This window comes from Callithrix jacchus, chromosome 11 (genome assembly GCF_049354715.1).
Source record: "Callithrix jacchus isolate 240 chromosome 11, calJac240_pri, whole genome shotgun sequence".
In the NCBI taxonomy this organism is placed as follows: Eukaryota; Metazoa; Chordata; class Mammalia; order Primates; family Cebidae; genus Callithrix; species Callithrix jacchus.
The window spans coordinates 85,162,501-85,185,000 of record NC_133512.1 but is presented as its reverse complement, the minus strand read 5'-3'; the positions used below and the strand labels follow the sequence as shown (position 1 = coordinate 85,185,000).

The window sequence follows — 22,500 nt, the reverse complement described above, 5'->3', positions numbered from 1 at the left end:
TTAGAAATGACTGATACAGCTATTTTATTGCAGTGATACATCTTATCATTGAGCTTGCCTCAGAATAATGATTCCTGCATATAAAAGTCTGTGTCAGGAGGAACTTATCTGGGAGAAAATGCAACTTTAGCTATGGAGGGGGAAAAAACTTTTATAGCTTTTCTTATGTTAAAAGGTCAGAGAAAACAAATAACACTTCATCTTTTTGTCAATAAGAGAATTGAGGTCACAGTTGCCTCGACAGTAACAAGTTACTGAAACCATAAATTAGAAGGCCCATGGTGTCTCTTTAAAGTCCTGTGGACACTGTTAGCAATGGACTAGTGCCAACAGCTGTGAAGGGGTGAAGGGTTCTCAAAGCGAAGTGCCTGCCAGGATTGTCTACACACTTCATGCATTCCCACTGAGGTCCAGTTAGTGCCCCCTGCAATCTGCCATCATCAATCTAATTCAATAGAGTGACAGAGACCAGGCAGTGTGAAACGCTGAACTCTGCCACGGAGTCGGCATCTACACTTGCACTGGGTCTCATTACAACTGACGGACCTTACTTTTCCATCAGTCAGACACAGCAGAAGGAAAAAAAAAAGAGGCATAATTGGTCACACTGAAGACTGTATCATCAGCTGAACTCTTATGTTTTAGTCTACCTTTTATAAATGGTAAACAGGTTTATAAAAAGCTTTTTAAACTATAACAGTGATGGTGCGTTTTGTATTCTTGATTATTTTACAAGTCAAAACAAAATATTTTTAGTAGCTCTCAAAAAAAAAGCAATGACATGATGAATTTGAAATAAGATGTAATAAAATATGAAGAAAAATCATATATTTAAATGAAACAATGTGTTAGTTTTATTGAAAAAGAATCTTTAAGATGAAATATTAGAGGAAGGTTTAAAGGCTTAGTAAAACATAGCAAGAGTCAGACTTTGGGTGACATAATTGATTTCTGATCAGTTCTATGAATTCTGTTTACTTCTGGCCAAATTTTGTTTCAACATTAATCGAATTTTTTAACTTAAAACAGCAGCATTTGATACAGCATGTATATTACCATCTGTGATATAAATTATTTGCCTTTAATCTAGCTAAAGAAAAGTATAAATAATTTTTACAAGTTCTTTAATTAAAAATAGACTAGAAAAAAGAAGAATTTTTCAGGGTGTTATATTACAAGCATGGTATTGTAAAGACTGGCTATTTGCTATAATATAAAATCTTATGGAAAATATCAAGCTCAGCTCATGCAAAACCTGTGTCTGTAATAAAATCATATCTAATTGGAGTTTTATCTAACCTACATTGGAAAAAATTTAGATCTGACTACTTTGGGATATGCAAATGCATATGATATGGTCTAAAAGTTATCAAAATATAAGTGATAAGTACATTAAACTATAGCAGTCCTTCCTGGGTTATCAATAATTGCCATGGTTAAAACAATCTAAAATTCCATGTATCTCCATTAGTTATTATATAATTAAGACAATAAGATGCAGCCTGAAAGACCCAGAATATGCTCAGTACTCAATGTAACACACCAGACATCTGAGAAGAGTCCATTAAGTAAGCATTTAACAAACCTGTATTTCTAATTGTTGCACCACCTGCATTTGCACTCGACACTGAGCGGTGCTTCGGTCATCCAATGCGTGTTCATTATTAAGGTGCCTAAACAAACAGAAGACACAAAACAGAATGTAAAGTGATGTCGATATCAGTGGCATATGCTACATTTAAAAACCACTACACTTTTAAGTCTGTGCAGTGGGAAAATAGAAAGCCTTGAAACCATATAGAAAAAAGTTAAAGCTGCTTACGTGTTGTGTGAAAATTATTTATGTAATGTAAAGAGATTCTTCAAATGGCAGAAAATGTCACTGTCTCTAAGCTTATCTGTTATTATAAAAAGTATTTCCCTAGATCATTTAGAGAGTTGTAGTAGAAGTCACATTACTTATGCCATTTTTTTTAAAAAAAGAACAGCTTAAAAATATATGAACCAAAAGCAATTTTGAAGAGAACAAAGGCAATTTTCTATTCCATTTCTGTTAAAAGAGTTTGTTGTTTCTATGATGTATTTTAGTGAGCAATGTCTTATTTCATTGGGATATGGTATGAATTAGGTGAAGATGGCAAATTATCATCCTGTGGAAACATCAATATTTATGAAGAATGATGATTTGCTGATAGTAATGAAGAAACTTCATTGAAGAGGCTGATCATCTGAATAATAAGACTGACATTTCATGTCTAGTGTCCTAACTAGGAGACATTTATCCTAATCTTATTTTTAAAATGGTGAAAAATAAATAATTCCAGTGATCTTACTCTAATCTTGAATATGCATTAGTCTACCATTATTATTTCTATATAATGTTTAAAGAGATTTCTTTAATGAGTGGTATGTTAATATACCATAAGTAATTTAGTAAAGCAGCATCTCTGATGAACATAAAAACATTTAGTAATATATACTCTGTAATTTGTAATATATAATGTCTTTGATGCCTCCCAAAATTAAAGGAAGTAATCTTCAAGTAATTCAACATCCTTTGGTGTATCTATTTCACCAGTGGGCAAACTAAGGCGGCAATTTCAGAGATGTTCTCATCAATGCACGTAAGTGAAATGGTATATTGAAAAAAAAAAATTCACAAAATTAAATAAGAATTTATATATTTACCCATGTGTGCTCAAGTACGCTTTAGAATGATGTAATAGTCTAAAAGGTTGTAATAGCCCCAAGTATACTGAATTCAACAAAAATATTTTCATATCCATTCAAATTATTTACTTATATTTCTTGTAATTCATAATGAAGCAGAAAAACTTTAGACACATATATGTAAAACATATGAAGAGTAATTAAAGTCATCTTGCTGAGAAAAACTAATTTTATTATAAACAAGAAGGTTTATTAGATCTATGTTCAACCATCAGAAACCTCTGTTTTGCCTATACCTTGATAAATTAAACCAGTTTGTTTTAATACTGCTTTATTGATCATAACAATGAAGCCTCCATGTATCTATCTTGTCACATTGTCAGTCTTGGTTCAAGAGAAATTGTGGACTAAAATAGCAAGGTGGATACTGTTAAGCTGAAGGAGTATGTCGGGGGTGCAGGGGAGGCACCTCCCCTATACCTGTCTGCTGTCTAAGCTCAGCTCAGGTTTGTTCTGCTGTGAACCTAACTGTGGAGAGGACTGACATTCACTCACCCTCTCTGGAAAGGAGGTATGGAATGTGAGAGTAAACCAGAGGTTAGTTAACAGAAAGTGTCACCAATTTCTAAATAACAAGACAACATTTAAAAATTGTTTCTCAGGGTTTTTTCCCCAAAATTTAAATGAACTGTAAGAAAATTTTCTACCAGCATAATACAGTTGTGTGTTGTATTCTTAATGCTCATATTGCTGTGTTCAGTAAGATTTTTTTCGCCGTGAACTCTTGGGGAGCACAAATATATTTCTTTCATATCAGAAAAAATGAGGCATATTTTCAAAAATGCTTCAGTTATGTACTGTGCTTAGGGTGTAAATGAAGGAAGCAAGATAAGTAGACTATGCGGGTCTGCTATAAAAGGTGTAGTCAGTGTAACTTTTTTTTCGTGTGAAATCACTTTTTATAATGATTTTTTATACTTGTTTACTGCTTAGTGATAATCACGATCTTATATTTAAAGAACTAAAAAAAGTACAAAATGTTTGCATTATATACTTGGGTCTTAGAGACCTATTCAATTTATCTATGCAGCTTTTATTAGAATAGAGACTGTAGACTACAATAATAGTCAATGAGGTTTTGTCTTGATTGAATTTTTCAGTGGAACACAAAAGAACCTTGCCATTAAAATAGTCCTTTATTCTCCTGTATGAAGGCGAAAGGTTTTTAAAGTGTTGTGATGTTCAGTAATGAGCCTCTATCTAAATTATCATTGGTGACAAACTCACAAAGCACTTTTCGAGGACACATAGTTATGAAATGCCAGAGCTGCCACTTTCTTTCCTGTAATTATAGGCTAGCTTGCAGCCCTTCAATGATCATTTATAGAACAGCCTCCAGTGGATTACTGAGAACTTGAAAAACACATACATACCTCTGCCACATCTCCCTTCTCCTTTCCTCGCTATTGTTTACCAGTGATATGTAAAAGAATAGTGCCTATTCATTCCCTCTACTTAATTATGCCAATCAAAGTACAGAAATAGTGTCAGATATAAATACAATGCAATAAGACTAAGTAAATAGGCTAAGTATTAACATTAAATTATGAATTTATGTATTTATGACTATTTTGTGCCCAAATTATTCTCTTTTATGTTTTTATAACTATCTCAGGTACTACACATTACTGTTCAAAAATTCTCTATGATTTATAAATCAAGAATGAGATAATACTGAAAAATGAGAGGATTGGTGGATTTTCTCAGTCAGTGCCTAATTGCTGTTTCAAAATGCATATGCAAAGGGACATTTCATTAATCATTTAATCATGTCCCTTGCAGGAAGTTGGAACTAATGTTGCAAATACCCTTTTCATATGAATGCTCCATAATACTATCTTATGCATTTGATATATTGCCTATGTCATAAATTACGGCTGCTTCAAAAGGACCAAGTGGGGTTGTTATCCCTGAAGATGCTTGTTACAAAACCTTTATTAAGTTTCTTTTTTTACTTATTGGTAGTTTTATTTCACAGCTTCATACTAGCCAACAATAATACTCTTTCTGATGGCAAAGGTCTTTAAATTACCCATGCAATCACTAACACCATTTCACAGGCCTGTTCTACTTCTACTGGTCTGCTAACAAGGCGATTACACACAAATTACTGAATGCCTATGAAATATTTAAATGCATTCTACTCTACTATGCATTAATAAGAGCAAAGCAAGCTCTGGAATTCTGGTTAGCTGCAGTCCCTAATGTCCCCTAATGAGCCTCTTACCGAGACTGCAGTTCAAACAGAGAGGTGAAGAAAAAATGCAAAGGGTGCCTTCAGAAAGGCAGCACTGAACAAACATTGTGTGAGCCAGTTCTAATTTATGGGTCACTTTATAGGTATATTGATTTTTGTTTTCAAAATGGAATAAATGATGTGGTCGACTGACGTTCTTTCAAAACTGCATTGAATCTGTGTGCTAGGTAGATAGTATAAACTAGAAAAAACATAAATAAGCAGTCAAATTCTTTCTAAAAACAATTAAGCAAGCACTTCAGGAAAACAAAAAGTAGGAAGGATCCTTCCAATGTATTTAATGCATAATTCTCTTTAATGAAGCTTTTATAGATTATGAATGTATGTGGTAACTTCAATTATATACACTCCAGATTAGTGATTCAATTTTAACCTTTAGATTTTTCAAATTCATTTAAAGTTGTAGCATTTTATAAGCTAAAAAGGGATCAGATTTAAATCCAAGTATGTCAAAGACTGTTTTAACAAAATGTTTCACTTGCATATCACTGGTGTTTGATTTATTTTGCATCAAGCTTTTTATGTTTAAACACTGACAGGAGTTTAAATACAAAATGTTAGCTGTCACTATTCATTTAGTTGATTATGTGAGATGCCTTAGTTTTGAGAGATGGGGGCACTGTCACCAAAAGAAACAACATTCTGACAAGTTCAAAGAATGCCTTCTTGAGGTCATAATTTTGTAGCCATGCTGCCTAGTCAAAGACAAAGAAATAGACAATACACATTAAGTAAGAGCATAATTTTTAGAGTAGTCAGCTGCAATAAAACAGACAACAATTTTCTATTAAATAAACTGCTCTGTTTCCACTATGTTTTCTATTGCTCTTCATATAGTATCAAGCCTTAAAATTTTGGTCTGTAATAAATTTAACTCATTTACACCCATCGACTAATCAATCCTTAACACATTAATATCTGTATACACACTAGCCATTCTGCCTTTCTTAAAGGAGACTATTTCCACCTTCGTATCTCAGACCATGTTTTGTGTGCTGGCATCTGGGCATGCAGGTTCAAGAACACTTGTCTGCTAAATGGAATGTTATACTGTAAACCTTTTGGCTTAAGCTCTAAAAGTCAATCCATCTATATTCAAGCTGACTTAGTTCCAATGGAATGATAATTAATTTTGCAGACAAACTACTCTAAAGTTTTGTCAGATGTTATTACACTTTGACATTTATAAGACAGTAATGAAGAACTAGTATTAAATGCTTTTAGTGATCTAGTGAGATCCTCAATTAGTGGTCAGGAAAAATGGTTAGCTTCTGTCAACACCTACTTTACAGTAAAACTCAAAAATTTTCCTAAACACTTTTTGATCTTGGACTTCCTTCTTCATCTTTTGTTTTCTGTTTTCATCTCACTGTTATAAACAACTACTTCTAAGTCTTAATTTTTTTATCCAATTGAAAAGAGTGCCTCAAAGAGTATATAAGAATTAAAGAATATGTAAGAACATGAGTATATATAGAATACATAAATTTATAAAATACATAAATATATATAATATATAGGTAAATATTTATGTGTTATACATATGCAACTGTCCTATAATGGCTTTTCATTTGGTGTGAGGTAAAAACAGAAGTATTCCACTAGTTTGTTTTGGGATGTAATGTGAAAAAAGAATTCGGGACTCAATATATTTTTTACTATTCTTTGTAATTTAATATATATCAGCTAAATAGTAAAAATGAATTGTTTCCTTTTATTTCATACCAAGGGATAAGTTATCTGATACCAAATTAAACCTGAAGCTGTAAAATGTATTTCTAGTGCATTTTAGAAGTAAAAATGCCACAGTACTTTCTAAAAACTTTCATAATGAACACTGGATATAAAATTTAGGGAGAACGGATACACAAAAAAGTAAGAACTAAAAAATTTTCACAGCTTTTTATCTATCATTTTCCTCCCCAAACCCTAAATTTTCTCCATTATTACAAAGGAAAAGCAAAGTCCTCCGAGAAAAATCTGTGTAAGTGGTGATGCTTTCCTTCTTCATTTTCACTCCCCACACAGATGCCAAATGAACTTGAATAACTGAAGTTAATTCATTTAATGAGATATTTTATTTCTTTTCAAATTTCTAATACAGTTTAAAGACAACAATGCCCCTATGGAAAGTATATCTAATCGATATTTCACTTCAGTTCCGTATACTTATATTAGCTCTATTAACAGAATATATCACAGATCTTTGAATTAGTGAATCTAAAGCATATAAAAACAAAAATGGACTAAAAAAAGGCCTTAAAACCTCCTGTCATTAGTTCTGTCATCCCTATAAAGTTAATGGGTTGGAAAAATGGTCAGTCTTTGGAACCAAAGTTGCTATTTAATTGAAAGGAAATGCTTTTCTAATTGTAATTTCTTTGTCTTTTTTTAAACACTGACATGAATACGAAAGAAGACTATGGATGGTAAAATGAGGGTTCATATTTATCTGCTTGTTGGTAATAAAAACATAAATATTTGAGATAAATTCAAATGCTCCTTTCAATTTGCTATAAACAAAATCATACTAAAGGAAAATATGTACTTTTTCCCTAAAGATTTATTTTGAATTTTGTCAGAAAGAAAAATTTGGAGCAATAAAATGCATTGTGAGCAGGTTAGTCCTATGGCATAATTTACCACTCTAAAAAACACAGTTTAACAATAGCCCTCTATATAATTTCACTGGCAAGGAATAATATATTGATAAGGACTAATGTATTAACATGAAGAAATGGGAAATCATTTGTTAAAATAACATTCCTATGTTCTTTCTTTGCTTTAACGCTTTTTTTTTAAGAGAAGAAAACTTCAGCAAATCTACCTAACATTTTTTAATGGTCTCTTTGCGTATAATCAGTTTCATACTCAAAGAAATGGTAGCTTACAACTGTTTTGATACAAGAGAAGTGAAAATTTTCATTTAAGACCATTTACAAAGCGCCATAGTGGTATATGAATCAAAGTTTCTCTTAATTAGTTAGAAATGATAAAAGGTTAAAAAAATCTTTGTGGAAGTCTTACTGTAATTCATTTATAAAGTTATTGTGATGCCAAGTACTTGTGCCTGGTTGTTAAGGTGCTTTTGCTCTATACCCTGTAGTCAGTCTTCCATTTGTAAACACATCTTTTTGATGTTTCTGCCAACATCCTGGCAACAAAGCGGTGCAATTTCAAATGAGCTAATTAACTTAATTGTTGATGAAGCATGAAACAGTTCACTCACCCTGTTAGCTGCACCATGACAACATAAGAGTCTCAGCCTGTGAAGTTACTCATCTCCATAAGCCTATCTGCAGTTCTCTGTTTAGATCTCTTATATTCCAGAATTGTGTATGGAAAACATTTCATGAAAGATGAATGTTTTCACTTAAAAAAGAACCCCTTATGAATTTTTTAAACAAAATATTGTATTAAAAATTAAGAATATACAAAGTTTTAGTTTTAAGCTAGAGAAGCCAGGTAATCTGTTATACAAACATATAGCCATGTGTTTTTCTTCATATTTCTAAGGGCAAAAAGTAATAATGAAAATGAAATGTAGGTATTTCTTTAAATTTTAGCCAGCATAAACTTTCATTTTTAATTCTTGCAGTTAAACATATATACTACATATCACTATTTTTAAAAATATATAAATCCTGTAATTAAAAAAACAAACCTTCAAAATGTTTACTGAAATACGTATTATGATCACTCACATATTAATTAGAAACGTAATACTTAAAAGAATTCTATTTTATAAATAATTATTATGTCTCCAATGATTAATGGCATATTATTGTAGGCTAATATTTTTCATTCATTCAAAAATCTTTACTAAGTGATTTGTAAAATATCTTCATGAAAAGATGAGGCCTGACCTTGCTAATCCACTCATTAGAACCCCCAGAAATCTTCAAGTATGTCTTATTATGGACTTTTACTTGGCTCCTTTATCTTTTGTTTATTTACAATGTGCCCAAAACTCCCATATAATCCAGCCCCCCCCAGCCAAAAAAAAGTGAAAAACCTACTTTAAAAACTGTCCAAAATCTTCACAAATGCTTTCACAGCCTGGCCATTTGCAAACTCCATGGCCATAGAGAGTGTGAGAGGCCCCAGTCTCCTCATGTGACGAGCTGTAGCAAAAGAACACGATGTCAGATTCATCTCAAAAAGCTATAATTGTTGCAGGCTGCTAGCGCCTGTCAGGTTACGATCAGTGACAAACAGGTCAAAACAGGTCAATTCAGCTCAGAGCAGTCAGAAAAATTTAATCGTTCTATTGAATAGTTCAACTGCCAAGGCTAGATGATGTTCCAATTAGAGGAGAAATAGAGACAAAGATGACTGTTAATAAAGGATGAAAAACTTAAGAGGACTGTATAATATCATATGCTAATCCTGCCATATGACCTTAATGTAACATTTTACCTCTAAATAAAAAATATATATTCATAGGTGGTCAAGTGAAAAAAACCCTTTATTTTTAAGAAAATAATAGTACAGTCATCACAAGATTTTTGAAATGCTCTTTTTAAAGAAGATATGGACCTCTAGGATCATTTAAATTGTTTAATATTTATGTATAAACCACATATATTTCTACTAGTTACACTTGATTTAGAAATTCTACTTTGGAACAGTATTCATTAGCTATATCTTTATAGAATTATTGAAGACTTTTGATAAGTGAATGTTAGATGGAGAGATCCCAGAGAAATCAACCAACTTTTGGGATATATAATCATCAAATTAATCACAATTAAAACAACAGCATGAAAGCATTCAGGCGCATACCACTTTATACTAATAAAACCTAACCAGAAAAATTTTCCATGATACACAAATGAAGGCCAGAAACATCACAGAATTATAGCATTTTATTTTAAATTGTACTATGATTAAATGTATGTTTATTTGAAAAATATTTTTGTTTATGACAAAGAATTTGTTACGGCAAGGAACATATTCATCATATTACATAACATAATACTATCAATCCACTAAACCTACATATGAAGTTTGGAGCTATATACATAAGCCTAAACCATTATGTTAAGAATCCTACACTTACATTTCATCCTTTCAAAACCAATTTTTTTCACATTTAGCAATATTTTGGCTGATGAACTATATGCAATTTACTTTAAAGGATTTGATTGGAGAACAATATGCCTAAATAAATGGAACTAAAGGAGAAATGTACATGAATGCTCCTTTTACAAAGACAATTTTTATACAACTAAAATAAAACAGTAAGTTAAAAATTACCTAACACATTTAATAACTTAAATCAAATAATATTTCTTTGAATTTTTAGTTGAATTTAATCATAAAATTACCAACATAATTTTATTTTAATGTACTTACAAATTTCATCATGCCACAATGAAAAAGGCAAACCAGATTTTCCATCCTAGTTTGTTATGCCTGCGTTTATACATCTATCTGTTCTCTGATTTCTAACTCATATGTTTGAAACATATAAGAGGTATATGCATGCATCTTTAATTATTTGAAATTAAAGAACTGATTTTTAGCTTAAAAATATTCTCAGCATTCAGGTTAATCATGATATCTTGGTCATAAAAATATATCGATACAATCATTCCACATGAACTTATGGAAAAATAAATTTCTTCAGGCAAACTCCCCAACTATATCCAACCAACTTTTCGTATTTGAACTGCTTTCTGATAATAAAAAGAATATAAGATAAATAATCTCAAGATTTCTAATTTGTTGTTCTATACATTTTGTCTTTATTTCAAGTACAAATTGTTCTTTTTCTTTTCTCAATGGTGAAAATAAAATCTGATGATAAATATAGAATAAAGCTCATGAGATTTACCTGTCTCGTCTTGCATTTAAAACTGAAGACTGTCCATTCACTATGGAATGATGAGTTATTGGTGGTGATGCTTTGGAAGTGGTGGAGGAGGTAGTCGAGGAGGAATTGTTAGTAGTGAGGTCTAGCCCTCCATGTTTAATGCCATTGTCTTCCATACTGTGAACTCCAGTCACTTCTTTCCATAACTGCTGAATCTCAGCAGGACTTAAGCCAGCTATAAAGTGAAAGAAAGCTTCACTAATATAACAAGGTAAAGTTTATATAATGAGCTTTGTGCTATTAATAGATTAATACCAAAACAATGGTGACATTACCTGCATTAATTAATATACAACAAAAAAACACTTTTACACCACCAGCACCAAAGCTTTTGTCTCAAAAAAAAAAATCATTTATATTCTAAATAGTATCAATTTGGGACCAGTATGGGAAATACTGCCATATGAAATTATTGAGAATAACATCAAGCGTTAAAAAAAAATCACTTGATGTTCCATTTAAAAACTGAACTAGGACGAGGAGTGGTGACTTATGCAAGTAATCCCAGCATTCTGGGAGGCCATCACAGGTGGATCACTTGAGGCCAAACAGCCTGGCCAACATGGTGAAACTCTGTCTCTACTAAAATTACAAAAATTAGCCGGGTGTGGTGGGGGATGCCTTTAATCCCAGGTACTCGGGAGGTTGAAGTGGGAGGATCACTTTGACCTGGGAGGCAGAGGTTGCAGTGAGCTGAGATTGCACCACTGCACTCCAGCATGGGTGACAGAGTAAGACACTGTCTCAAAATAAATAAATAAACAAAAATAAAAATTGAACTACTCAACTTTTAAGAGTAGCTTTTACTTATTGCTAATATTAAGGTGTTCTTTATTTTTTAATCAGTGAGGAACTGAAAGAGAAATAGATTTCAAAATAACATCAGAAGAAATAAATGAAAGAAAGGGGAAACAAAAATGTCAGGGAAAAACAGTCAACACTCAATTCAGAAAAAAAAAGGAGATTTGACAATTATCTGGTCATTTTGATATTTCTCAGAGGGGCAAACTAAATAACTAAATTTAATTTTGTTGTCTTAAATAAACCAATATGCTTACTTAACTGGATCAACTAAGCAGATAATATCTAAACTTCTCCTTCATTTATGACTGATAGAGTAAATCAGCTACTCATTTTAAACAATTCCCTGGTTCAGCCTAAGCAAATTTACTTGATTTATACAACAATAAACATTAAAAAGCTAATATAATCCTTTTGTTTTTAACTATAATTTTGAAATAAAATATCGAGAGACTATCGCTTACAGTATTTGACTTACAACATAGTACTGTCTTAGCTTTTTTTTTTTTTTTTGAGATGGAGTTTCGCTCCTTACCCAGGCTGGAGTGCAATGGCGCCATCTCGGCTCACCGCAACCTCCGCCTCCTGGGTTCAGGCAATTCTCCTGCCTCAGCCTCCTGAGTAGCTGGGATTACAGGCACACGCCACCATGCCCAGCTAATTTTTTGTATTTTGAGTAGAGACGGGGTTTCACCATGTTGACCAGAATGGTCTCGATTTCTTGGCCTCGTGATCCACCCGCCTCGGCCTCCCAAAGTGCTGGGATTACAGGCTTGAGCCACCAAGCCCGGCCGCTTTTCTTTTTTTTTTGAGACAGAGTTTCGCTCTGCCACCCAGGCTGGAGTGCAGTGGTGTGATCTCAGGTCACTGTACCCTCTCCCTCCTGGATTCAAACAATTCTCCTGCCTCGGCCTCCTGAGTAGCTGGAATTACAAGTGCACCACCACGCCCAGCAACTTTTTGTATTTTTAGTAGAGACGGGGTTTCACCATGTTGGCCAGGCTGGTCTTGAACTCCTGATGTCGTGATCCACCCACCTTGGCCTCCCAAAGTGCTGGGATTACAGGTGTGAGCCACTGCACCCAGCTTATCTTTGTATATTTTTTATATGACTTATCCTTTTTAATCCTCAGTACAAACTAATGGAGTTGGTATTGTTAGTTTAACCAATTTATGAAAAAAGATAGAAAGACAGAAGTTCAAAAATATGTCCAAGATCACATAGCTTCTACATGGTAAATGTGATTTAAATCCAGGCAGTCTGGCTTTAGTACCTTTGCTCTTAAAATACTATATTAAGAATATATTAAAACTACTGAATAAATATGTTCAGAAAAAAATGAAGAGTATTTACTATATTCTGGTGTTTCGCTAAGTGCTTTACATTTATAATCTCAGTTAACCTCACTTGAGTTTAGAACTCATTATATTTTACAAGAAGGCTCAGAAAGATTCAATATGTTGCCCCAAATCACTCAATTTAAGATCAGTGGGCAGAATTCAAACTCAATGCTCTGTAGAGCTCCAAAATCTATGTTCTTAATCACTATGTGAATCTATAACACCTAATATGAAGAAGAAAGTGCAGTTCAAACAACCTCTCCCAACCTAACATATCTATAGCATCTAGATATGTTAGATACTATAGTGATGTAAGAGAGTAAGGTGATGTAAGTGTGTCAGGTGAGGCAGGTTGGAAGAGGCAGGGGAGATGGGGCAAGATAACAGAATATAATGATGAGAAGAGTGAACTCTCTCACACCAATCCCTGCAAATGGAAAAATCCCTGATCTAGGTAAGTACTGGCAATTACCCAATAGCAACAGAAGAATTCTCACTGTTCCAAGCGTAACTTCTGGTCACATTATTTATCACAGCATTAACTTTAAAATGCTATGCCTATCACAATTTCCTACAGGTAGTTTTACTGAAAGCTATCATTTCAGTGATTCTGGCTCCTTGAGATTTTAAGACAAGGCCTGAGCGTTAAAAAAAAAGCAAAAACAACAGCAAAAACCAAAACAACAACAACAAAACCAGGATAATTTGAGTTTCCAAAGTTACTACAAACAGTTTTTTTCCATAAAAAAGAAAGTGGCTTTATAAAGAAATGTTTCTCTTCTACAAAGGAAACAAGTTTTTACATAAAGATCTATAATTACTGCTTTAACCCAGAATTCGGAAACTTTTCTGACTGTAATGTTTTGATTATCTGTTGATGTATGTTAGGTGTCCTAACAGGAAAACTTCATCAGAAAATCCTTTTCCATGATAGCATCAACATGTCTTTTGCAGGAGAACTTTCACCATCTTACCAGCTGTCTCTCTGCTCTATTGCCAACTCTTGCCTGGAACACATAGCCTTCCAACTGTCTTCCTGCTATAACCTTGCCCTGTATATAAGAATTTGCTCTTCATGGATTAGCCAAATATTCTCTCCATGAATGTAAATTAGGTCATGTCACTTCCCAGGCAAGGCTTCCAAAGGCTTTCAAGAATACTTAGAAGAAAACAAGAAAACAACAACAACAACAAACAAAAACAACCCTTACTATGGCCTATGGGGCACTGCATTTATTATCTGGCTCTTGCCTGTCTGTCTGACCTCATCTACTGCTCTCTCCTCACATTTCACTCTGTTGTACTAGTCTTCAGCTGATTCTCAAGTGTATCAAACATTTATTTCCTTTCCAACCTCTGCTCTGGCTGTTCCCACAGCCTATTGTTGCAGGTCTTCCCTTCTTCCTTCCCTTCACTTAGATGGTTCAAAGTTCACCTCCTGTTAAGTTTCCAACCACATTATCAACCCCTACCCCTCCCCACCCTCCCGACTATCAATCCTTAACTCATCTTACTTTATTTTTCTTTAGATCATGTATCAGTTTTTGAAACCATTTTATCTATCTACTATCAGTCAATCAATTTATCTATCTACCTAGTCTATCTCTTGTTATTATGTCTCCCTCTAATACAATCAAAGTTTTATAAGAGTAGGAATTTCTTATTTTACTGGTATATCTCCACTGCCTTGAACCATGCCTGGTATGTGCTCAATAAATTGTTTGTTGATTTCACTGATTATAATAGAGTCATACATTTCTTGAAGACATATTGGTGCCCACATAGAAGTTGTGTGACTCTTAAAGGGCATATTCTATATGAACATTGCTACCATACAAGACCAATGTCTAAAGAATTATATATGGCACTTGTTGCTTCTAACATAGATTGAGTGGCTAACAATATTTTATAACTCAGCTAAAGACTCTTAGATGGTTTTAGAGATTATACCAACTAATCATGTTACTAGTTACTCATTTTTGGATTTTATTAATAATTTAATTATGTTAAGTATCCACTTGCCTTCTAAAAGTAGATACAAATGAATAGCGATATCGCCATGCTATTGCAATAAGGTAACAAATGTTAGGCATTTAGTAGGCTCTCGATAAATATTTGATGAATAAATAACCTGTTCGAATAATCCAAATAATGTTTCTTAATTAAAAATAGGAATAAATAGCTTTAAAATGTTATATAATAGATAAGAAGCAGAGATTACTTTTAGCCGCAATGGATCCTCAAATGTCTGCATATTAGGATCACCTGAGCATATTTTAAAATCTCTAAGGGCCTTACCACACCCAGATCAATAAAGTCATAATTTTAGAGGGGAAACACAGTCATTAGTAGTTCTTGAAGCTCCAGAGGTGATTCCAATACACAGATAATTTTAGCGGAAAATTTTTAAAAAGAAAACTATTACCTTGCTCTTGGGACAAAGCTTTTAACCTAAAAATTGCTCAGCTCTTTATATCTGTTATATGGATACTTAGAAAATATGAAACAACTAGCCAATCGATTTTGTACAATTTTGAAAGTTTTACGGGCTTTAAGACTTGATGATTTGCAATAATTAATCTAGGTAATTTTTCAGGCATTAATATAATAAGTTCATTATTTCCAAAACAGTGTTCTATGAAACAGCAGTCTTCTAAATGCTGCTAATCTAAGAGGTCTGCATCTCTATCTTGGAGACTTATTATTCATGTAAAATAGTTCTGAGATGTGTAGTAACAAGGAAAACTTGAATCTCATTTTGAACTCAGTGTTTTCCAAATATATTTGAGGAAGAAAAGCCCCAGAAACTCTTTACACTAGTTTGCCTAAGTTTTAAATACCAGATGTAGGCTTAGGAGTCACGAACTGATTCCCTAGTCCATACCTCTCCTTTAAACTACAGTCTTTATATTTGAAAATTCCATGTAACCTCACCTGGTTTCTTAAACTTTCCATGCTCCAAACTAAGCTCCTGTTTATATAGTCCCCTCTCTCAACCCCAACTCAGTCATCTTTAGGGTTTTCTTCATTTTGTTTTATTTAACTGCTTTTGATATGCCAGACACTCTTCTAACTGCTTCACATATGATATCTAATCTAGTACCCCAAACCATTATTATCATTAATATTGCTCTTATTATCCCTATGTTAGAGATGGGGAAACTAAGGCAAAGAAAAGTTAAGTGCTTTGCTCTAGAACTAATCTGTTGCAGAGCTTCCTCTCATTTTCAGATCATTACTCATTAACCCATTTCTCAGGACTCTTCTGAGGGTCCCCAATTTTCCTATTGTTACTTTGATGTTTCCTATCCTTGCCTTTATTTCTCTCCTTAGCACTCACCACTATATACTTCACTATTTATTGTCTGCCTTCTACACTAAAATGTATGTTTTATGATGGCAGGGATTTTTGTCTGTTTTCTTCACTGCTATATCCCAGTGTTTGTAAGAGTGCCTGCAGTCAGTGAAAGCTCAAAGAGTATTACTTGAAAGAGTTAAAAGTTGGCCAGAACACTTGTGTACTGGCAAACATACTCTGGGAATCTGTGGGCTAGACTATTATAATTAATAGATGACTTTCATCTTAAGTGAAGATTATTCAGTTTCTTTTATTTCAAGGATATATATACTAGTCATGCCAAAAAGTTTCATAATTATGCAATTTTAAAATTCCATAGCCACAAAAAATTGGGAATCTCGATTCTACTTCTGGTTGATGACTTGGGCTTGTGCTTATTCGCTGCCAGTACCACAGATATTAAAAGGCTTTTACCACAGGAGGTGAGTAAATAAAAGGGTAATTCCTTAATCAAACTGCCTATTATACCACAAATAATTTAATAATAATTCATAAGACAGGGTCTCACTGGAGGGCAGTGGCATGATCACAGATCACTGTAGCCCTGACCTCCTGGGCTGAAGTGATCCTCCCTCCTTAGCTTCCCAAGTAGCTAGGATATGATTGACACAGGTGTGCATCACCATGCTCAGCTAATTATTATTATTATTTTTCGTAAAGACAGGGTTTCACCATGTTGCCCATGCTGGTCTTGAACTCTTGTGTTGAAGTGATCCTCCAGCCCCAGCCTCCCAAAGTGCTGGGATTATAGGTGTGAGCCACTGTATTTGGCCTAATAATAATTCTTTAATCCTACATTCAGTTTGTGGAGTAACTACAAGGTACCAAGCACTGTGCTGGGAATTAATTAAGTCACATCTATATTATATGTCTTAAGGTTACACAAAGTTTAAAAATGTGTATACTAGTTTCAACACAGCTTTGAAAATGCTGCTAAGGTGATTTTTACTTATTAGTAAAATAAGTAAAAAGTTATTTTTATTAGTAAAAATCTCCTTAGCAGCTTTTTGACACTCAAAAAAATAAAATATGCTTTCAATGTCCTTTCTTTTTCTATGTCCAGTAATTGATTTTTAAAAGTTAAGTAAATAATTGTATATATTATGATACAAAGTATGTATACTGTGAATTTTTAATTAACTTATTTAGTGGTACTTTAATTATTTTCTAAGATTATTTATAATTTAAATTAATAAAAGTGAGTTTTGGTAGAAGAATTAGTATCATATATTTTGTTAAGGCAAATTGATATTTAATATTTTGATCTGAATTACTAAGATATTACTATGTTCTTTTCAGTTTTCATCTTAAATTTTAAATTTTAAATGTGAAACTTACAAACTTGTATACACAGATAGCCAGAATAATTGAATCACAGAAAAGGGCATATATTAGAAAGTAAACTTCCCTACCAGCCTTGATCTCTGGATACCCAGTTCTCTTCTTCAGAAGAGAGTTCAGTTTCTTGAGTCTCCTTCAGAGATGTTGGTGTTCATTTATAATTTGCCAAACTCAACATATTATTGATTTATTTTTGACTAGAGGCCTACTATCACCTACAGATCCAATGTCCATTTTTAAAATGCCTGTCACAAGGACCTAGCAATAGAAATTCCATTTGACCCAGCAACCCCATTACTGAGTATATATTGAAAGGATTATAAAGTGTCTATTATAAGGACACATGCACACGAATGTTCACTGCAGCACTGTTTACAATAGCAAAGACTTGGAACCAACCCAAATGCCCATCAATGATAGACCGGACAGGGAAAATGTGGCACATATACACCATGGAATACTATGCAACCATAAAAAATGATGAATTCGTGTCCTTTGTAGGGACATGGATGAACCTGGAAACCATCATTCTCAGCAAACTGACACAAGAACAAAAAATCACACACTGCAAGTTCTCACTCATAGGTGGGTGTTGAACAATGAGAACACATGGACACAGGGAGGGGAGCACTACACACTGGGGTCTGTTGGAGGGAATAGGGGAGGGACAGTGAGGAATGGGGAGTTGCGGAGGGATAACATAGGGAGAAATGCCAGATATAGGTGATGGGGAGGAAGGCAGCAAACGCACTGCCATGTGTGTACCTATGCAACAATTTTGCATGTTCTTCACATGTACCCCAAAACCTAAAATGCAATAAAAAATAAAAATAAATAAAATGCCTGTCAAATGAGAGGTGAATTAAATACACACTGTGCCAAATGCCAAATTACAGGGAGCAGAAATAGGTATTCAACTGAGACCAAAGATAAATGACTTCACACAATAAAACTTCTGGAATATATGAACATATCTGATATTAACAAAAATTAATACTATCATTTTACTACTAAATTTTTCATAGGTTGCATTTTAAAAGTTTGATATTCTATTACAAAATCAGTAATTTTTGGTTTTTCTTATCATGATATTTTAATGTGGCAAAGTTGACACACTGCTTTTAAGTCTTCCTCTCAAGATGTAAACAATTGCCAAATAAAACTTAAAAAAAAAAGGACATGAGCTAAATGGAATTAAATTCATTTTAATGTTATACATTCTAGTTCACAAAATAATTCCACAAGAATTAAAGTTATGATAGAATTTAATCTCAATCTTTTTTATATTTTTTTTCAAAAACTAACTCAACATACTCAATATTTCTCTATATATGTAATTATTTACTAGTTTTTTAAACATAAAATTAACAGCATTCACAGGTAGCTTGGCAGAGTTTTATATCTGCAGTAAGAAATGTACATTTAAACTTCAATTCAGTAATGAAATTCCAGCACATAAAATACCAAATAAGATTTTTCCTCCAACTTACAAATTGAAAACTTTTTTATATTTGAAAGGGAATACTGAGATGGTAATAATTCTGCATGACACACATTGTTCATGTTGCTAGTTTATTGTTATGATTACATACAACAGTAATCTATGCAAGCACAGGATCATTGATTAAGCAGTAAATCCAGGATGTGAGAAGTAGGCATTTGGCTACTTAGACTTTTGTAAGCATAGAATGAAGCCAAAGCCAAATAGCTAATTTTGGCTGCAGAGTGAACCCAAGGACTATCTTCAGCACAATTCTAACTCAGCCTTGAAAAGATGATTATATTTTATTTCAAAATATTTCATTTTTAATTATTATTCAACCACCCTTATTCTAAGATTCTCTAGTTCTACAATGTGTTAATTCAAAAGAAGACTGGCTAGAACCTAGCATTCTCTGTTTGGTCTTTCAAATTGGTAATTAAAATGTTATCTTTTAAATAACTTTTATAAATTAAAAAATATGTAAAAATTTGGAGTGAAAGAAAATCATCATTACATATATTTCTATCCATACAGTCAAAATAAATCTGTGAATATATTGTGGATTAGAGTATACAAACTTTTATCGGATGTCAGAAACATACCAATGTTTAAAGCTGACTTCATCTTCCCTAACCAATAGACAATGGTACTGGTTCATTAAACTGTTGCACTAAATTTCATTACTAGATAATATATGAACTGAATTCTGTTATTTATATATTACAGAGATTTATAATCAGTATATTATTCAAGATAGAACTGTAAAGCTATCCTTTCTATTTGACTTATGTGTATACTTATCATCACTCTGTAAATAAACCATACACATATTTAGGAAAAGGAAGTTTATTTACCTGCTTTACACTAAAATGCATTATAGTAATATTAATAATGACTCTAAATGCTTAATATTAAAAGTCATTTACATTACGATGATAAAATATGAAACTTTAGAGAAAAATGTCAATAAATCTGCTATTCTACCAAAATTCTTATAATTTTATTTCTCATTTTTATATACATACATTTTAATATAATTTAAGAAGTTGTAACTCTAAAACTAGCAAGAAGAAGTTGTGTTAATTTACAGAAATAAATAAAATATGACAGTTTTAGGTCGGCTGTGGTGGCTCAGGCCTGTAATCCAGCATTTTGGGAGGCTGAGGTGGGCGGATCACTTGAGGTCAGGAGTAGGAGACTAACATGGCCAACGTGGTGAAATCCTATCTCTACTAAAAATACAAAAATTATAGCCAGGTGTGGTGGTGGGCACCTGTAATTGCAGCTACTTGGAGGCTGAGGCTGGAGAATCGCTTCAACCCGGGAGTCGGAGGTTGCAATGAGCTGAGTTAGCGCCACTGCACTCTAGTGTGGGTGACAGAGCAAGACTCCTCAAGAAAAAAAAAAAAAAAAGATATCCTTTTAAAGACACAATGAGAACATTATCCATCATTGCACATTAATCCTACTTAGTTTTCATATGACTATTTTTCATGACTAATCAATCAACCAACCAAACACCTGGTGCAAAATGACCTGGAAACTGATAATAAAAACATTCAAAATGTGTTTACCTTAAACTCTAAAGAAGTAACGATTCAGGGCTTATACTGTTCAACAAATATTTCTTTACTTTTTCTCATCTAGTTTTGGGATCCAACATAGCACGGTAATGTTAGGTTCCCTTACTGTAGCTGGTGTACTCAACACACAATGAGCCTCCACATGATACTTTTCACACTTAATCATCGAAATTGTAAAAAATAAGATGATGATGCCAGTTTGTGTGGCTTACATGGCAACAATACAAACCTTCATTAGGAAACCAACTATATTTATGGCCCTACATTTATTCAAATGGATTTATTTATTTATTTATTTTTTGAGACAGAGTTTCAATCTTGTTACCCAGGCTGGAGTGCCATGGCGCGATCTTGGCTCACCGCATCCTCTGCCTGCTGGGTTCAGGCAATTCTCCTGTCTCAGCCTCCTGAGTAGCTGGGATTACAGGCAAGCGCCACCATGCCCAGCTAATTTTTTGTATTTTTAGTAGAGACGGGGTTTCACCATGTTGACCAGGATGGTCTCGATCTCTTGACCTTGGGATCCACCTGCCTTGGCCTCCCAAAGTGCTGGGATTACAGGCATGAGCCACCGCGCCTGGCCCCTCAAATGGATTTTTTTAACCTATATTCATGAAAACATGGTTTATGATTTCATCTTTTTTCCTTTTTAAAATATAAATCTTCTGCTCAAAGACAGATGTTTTCAGATTTACTTTCCTTTCCTAAATGTTCTCTATTGTCTCATTTTATCTCTCATATATCTTATCAAGGATAAGGATAAAAACAGAAGAAAAGGGAGAAATAACAATTCTATGAAAATAAATTTGAATTTGAATTTCAGGTAATTTCTATTTGAAAACTACTAGAATGGTTATATCATTATAAATTTCATTTTTCAGAGAGATAGTTTTTGCTTGTTTTGAAAGAATGTGGTTTCACAATATGTTTTAAACAAGTTACATTGTGTTACTATTAGCACATATTTTTGATTTTCTTAAAATGTTTACTTGAATAGATTTAATAAAGTAAGATTGTGGTAGACTGTACTTTTTTGTTGAGGAAATTCTCATAAAATTGTATCCTAATGCAGATTTCATTTGAATTTTACTGACAACAAGAAAATAAAGATTGTTTCTATTTTCATATAGTTTCTATCAAAGAAATCCATGTCTACATTGAAATAATTTTATAAACTCTTTTCTTTTTTACTTTATTTTTTCATTTGTCTTTAAATTGTATTTATTTTCTAAAGAAGAATAATTGTGAATAGAATATTCATTGATAAAATGACACTACGATTTATTCTAATTTTCTTTAGGATAACTCAGAAAAATATGTTTATTGCTTTGTTTTTCTTCTGCTATTTAAACTTTATCTTTTCTGATTTCCTAGGAGTGCTTCAATCAGGTGAATTAGAAGTTTTGAAGTCAAATGAGAGACGAAAATCAGGGAAAAATAAGCCTAGGAGACATTAGTTTGATAAATAAAAAGAAATAACATTATCACAAGATTCTTGATTTTCTTTAGTCCTTTAGAGTCAGCAAAATGTATAGCCAGTGCTACCACAGTATAAACTCCTCTGGGACAAATATAGTTTATTTGAATTAATGTATATTTGGATTAATGTTTGTCCCAACAAAATCCAAATGCAAGTAGAAATATCCTTTTATGAAATGTAATGATATATAACTTTTACCTGAATTGAGAATTTTGCACACAGTCATTTGTTTACCATTATTTTTCTTT

The 22,500-nt window shown here is 33.0% G+C and overlaps 1 protein-coding gene across 50 annotated transcripts in view; it reads right to left on the bottom strand.

Annotated features, from left to right (window-relative positions):
• The window catches only part of FOXP2 (forkhead box P2), a 593,473-nt gene that overhangs the window by 39,683 nt on the left and 531,290 nt on the right, over positions 1-22,500 (bottom strand). For all 50 annotated transcript variants that reach the window (XM_078343237.1, XM_078343230.1, XM_078343232.1 and 47 more), the window contains 3 exons: positions 10,827-11,040; positions 9,007-9,111; positions 1,586-1,673 (listed from right to left, as the gene is read on the bottom strand). In XM_078343237.1, coding sequence (XP_078199363.1) covers positions 1,586-1,673; positions 9,007-9,111; positions 10,827-11,040 — 407 coding nt within the window. The remainder of the gene's footprint in view (positions 1-1,585; positions 1,674-9,006; positions 9,112-10,826; positions 11,041-22,500) is intronic.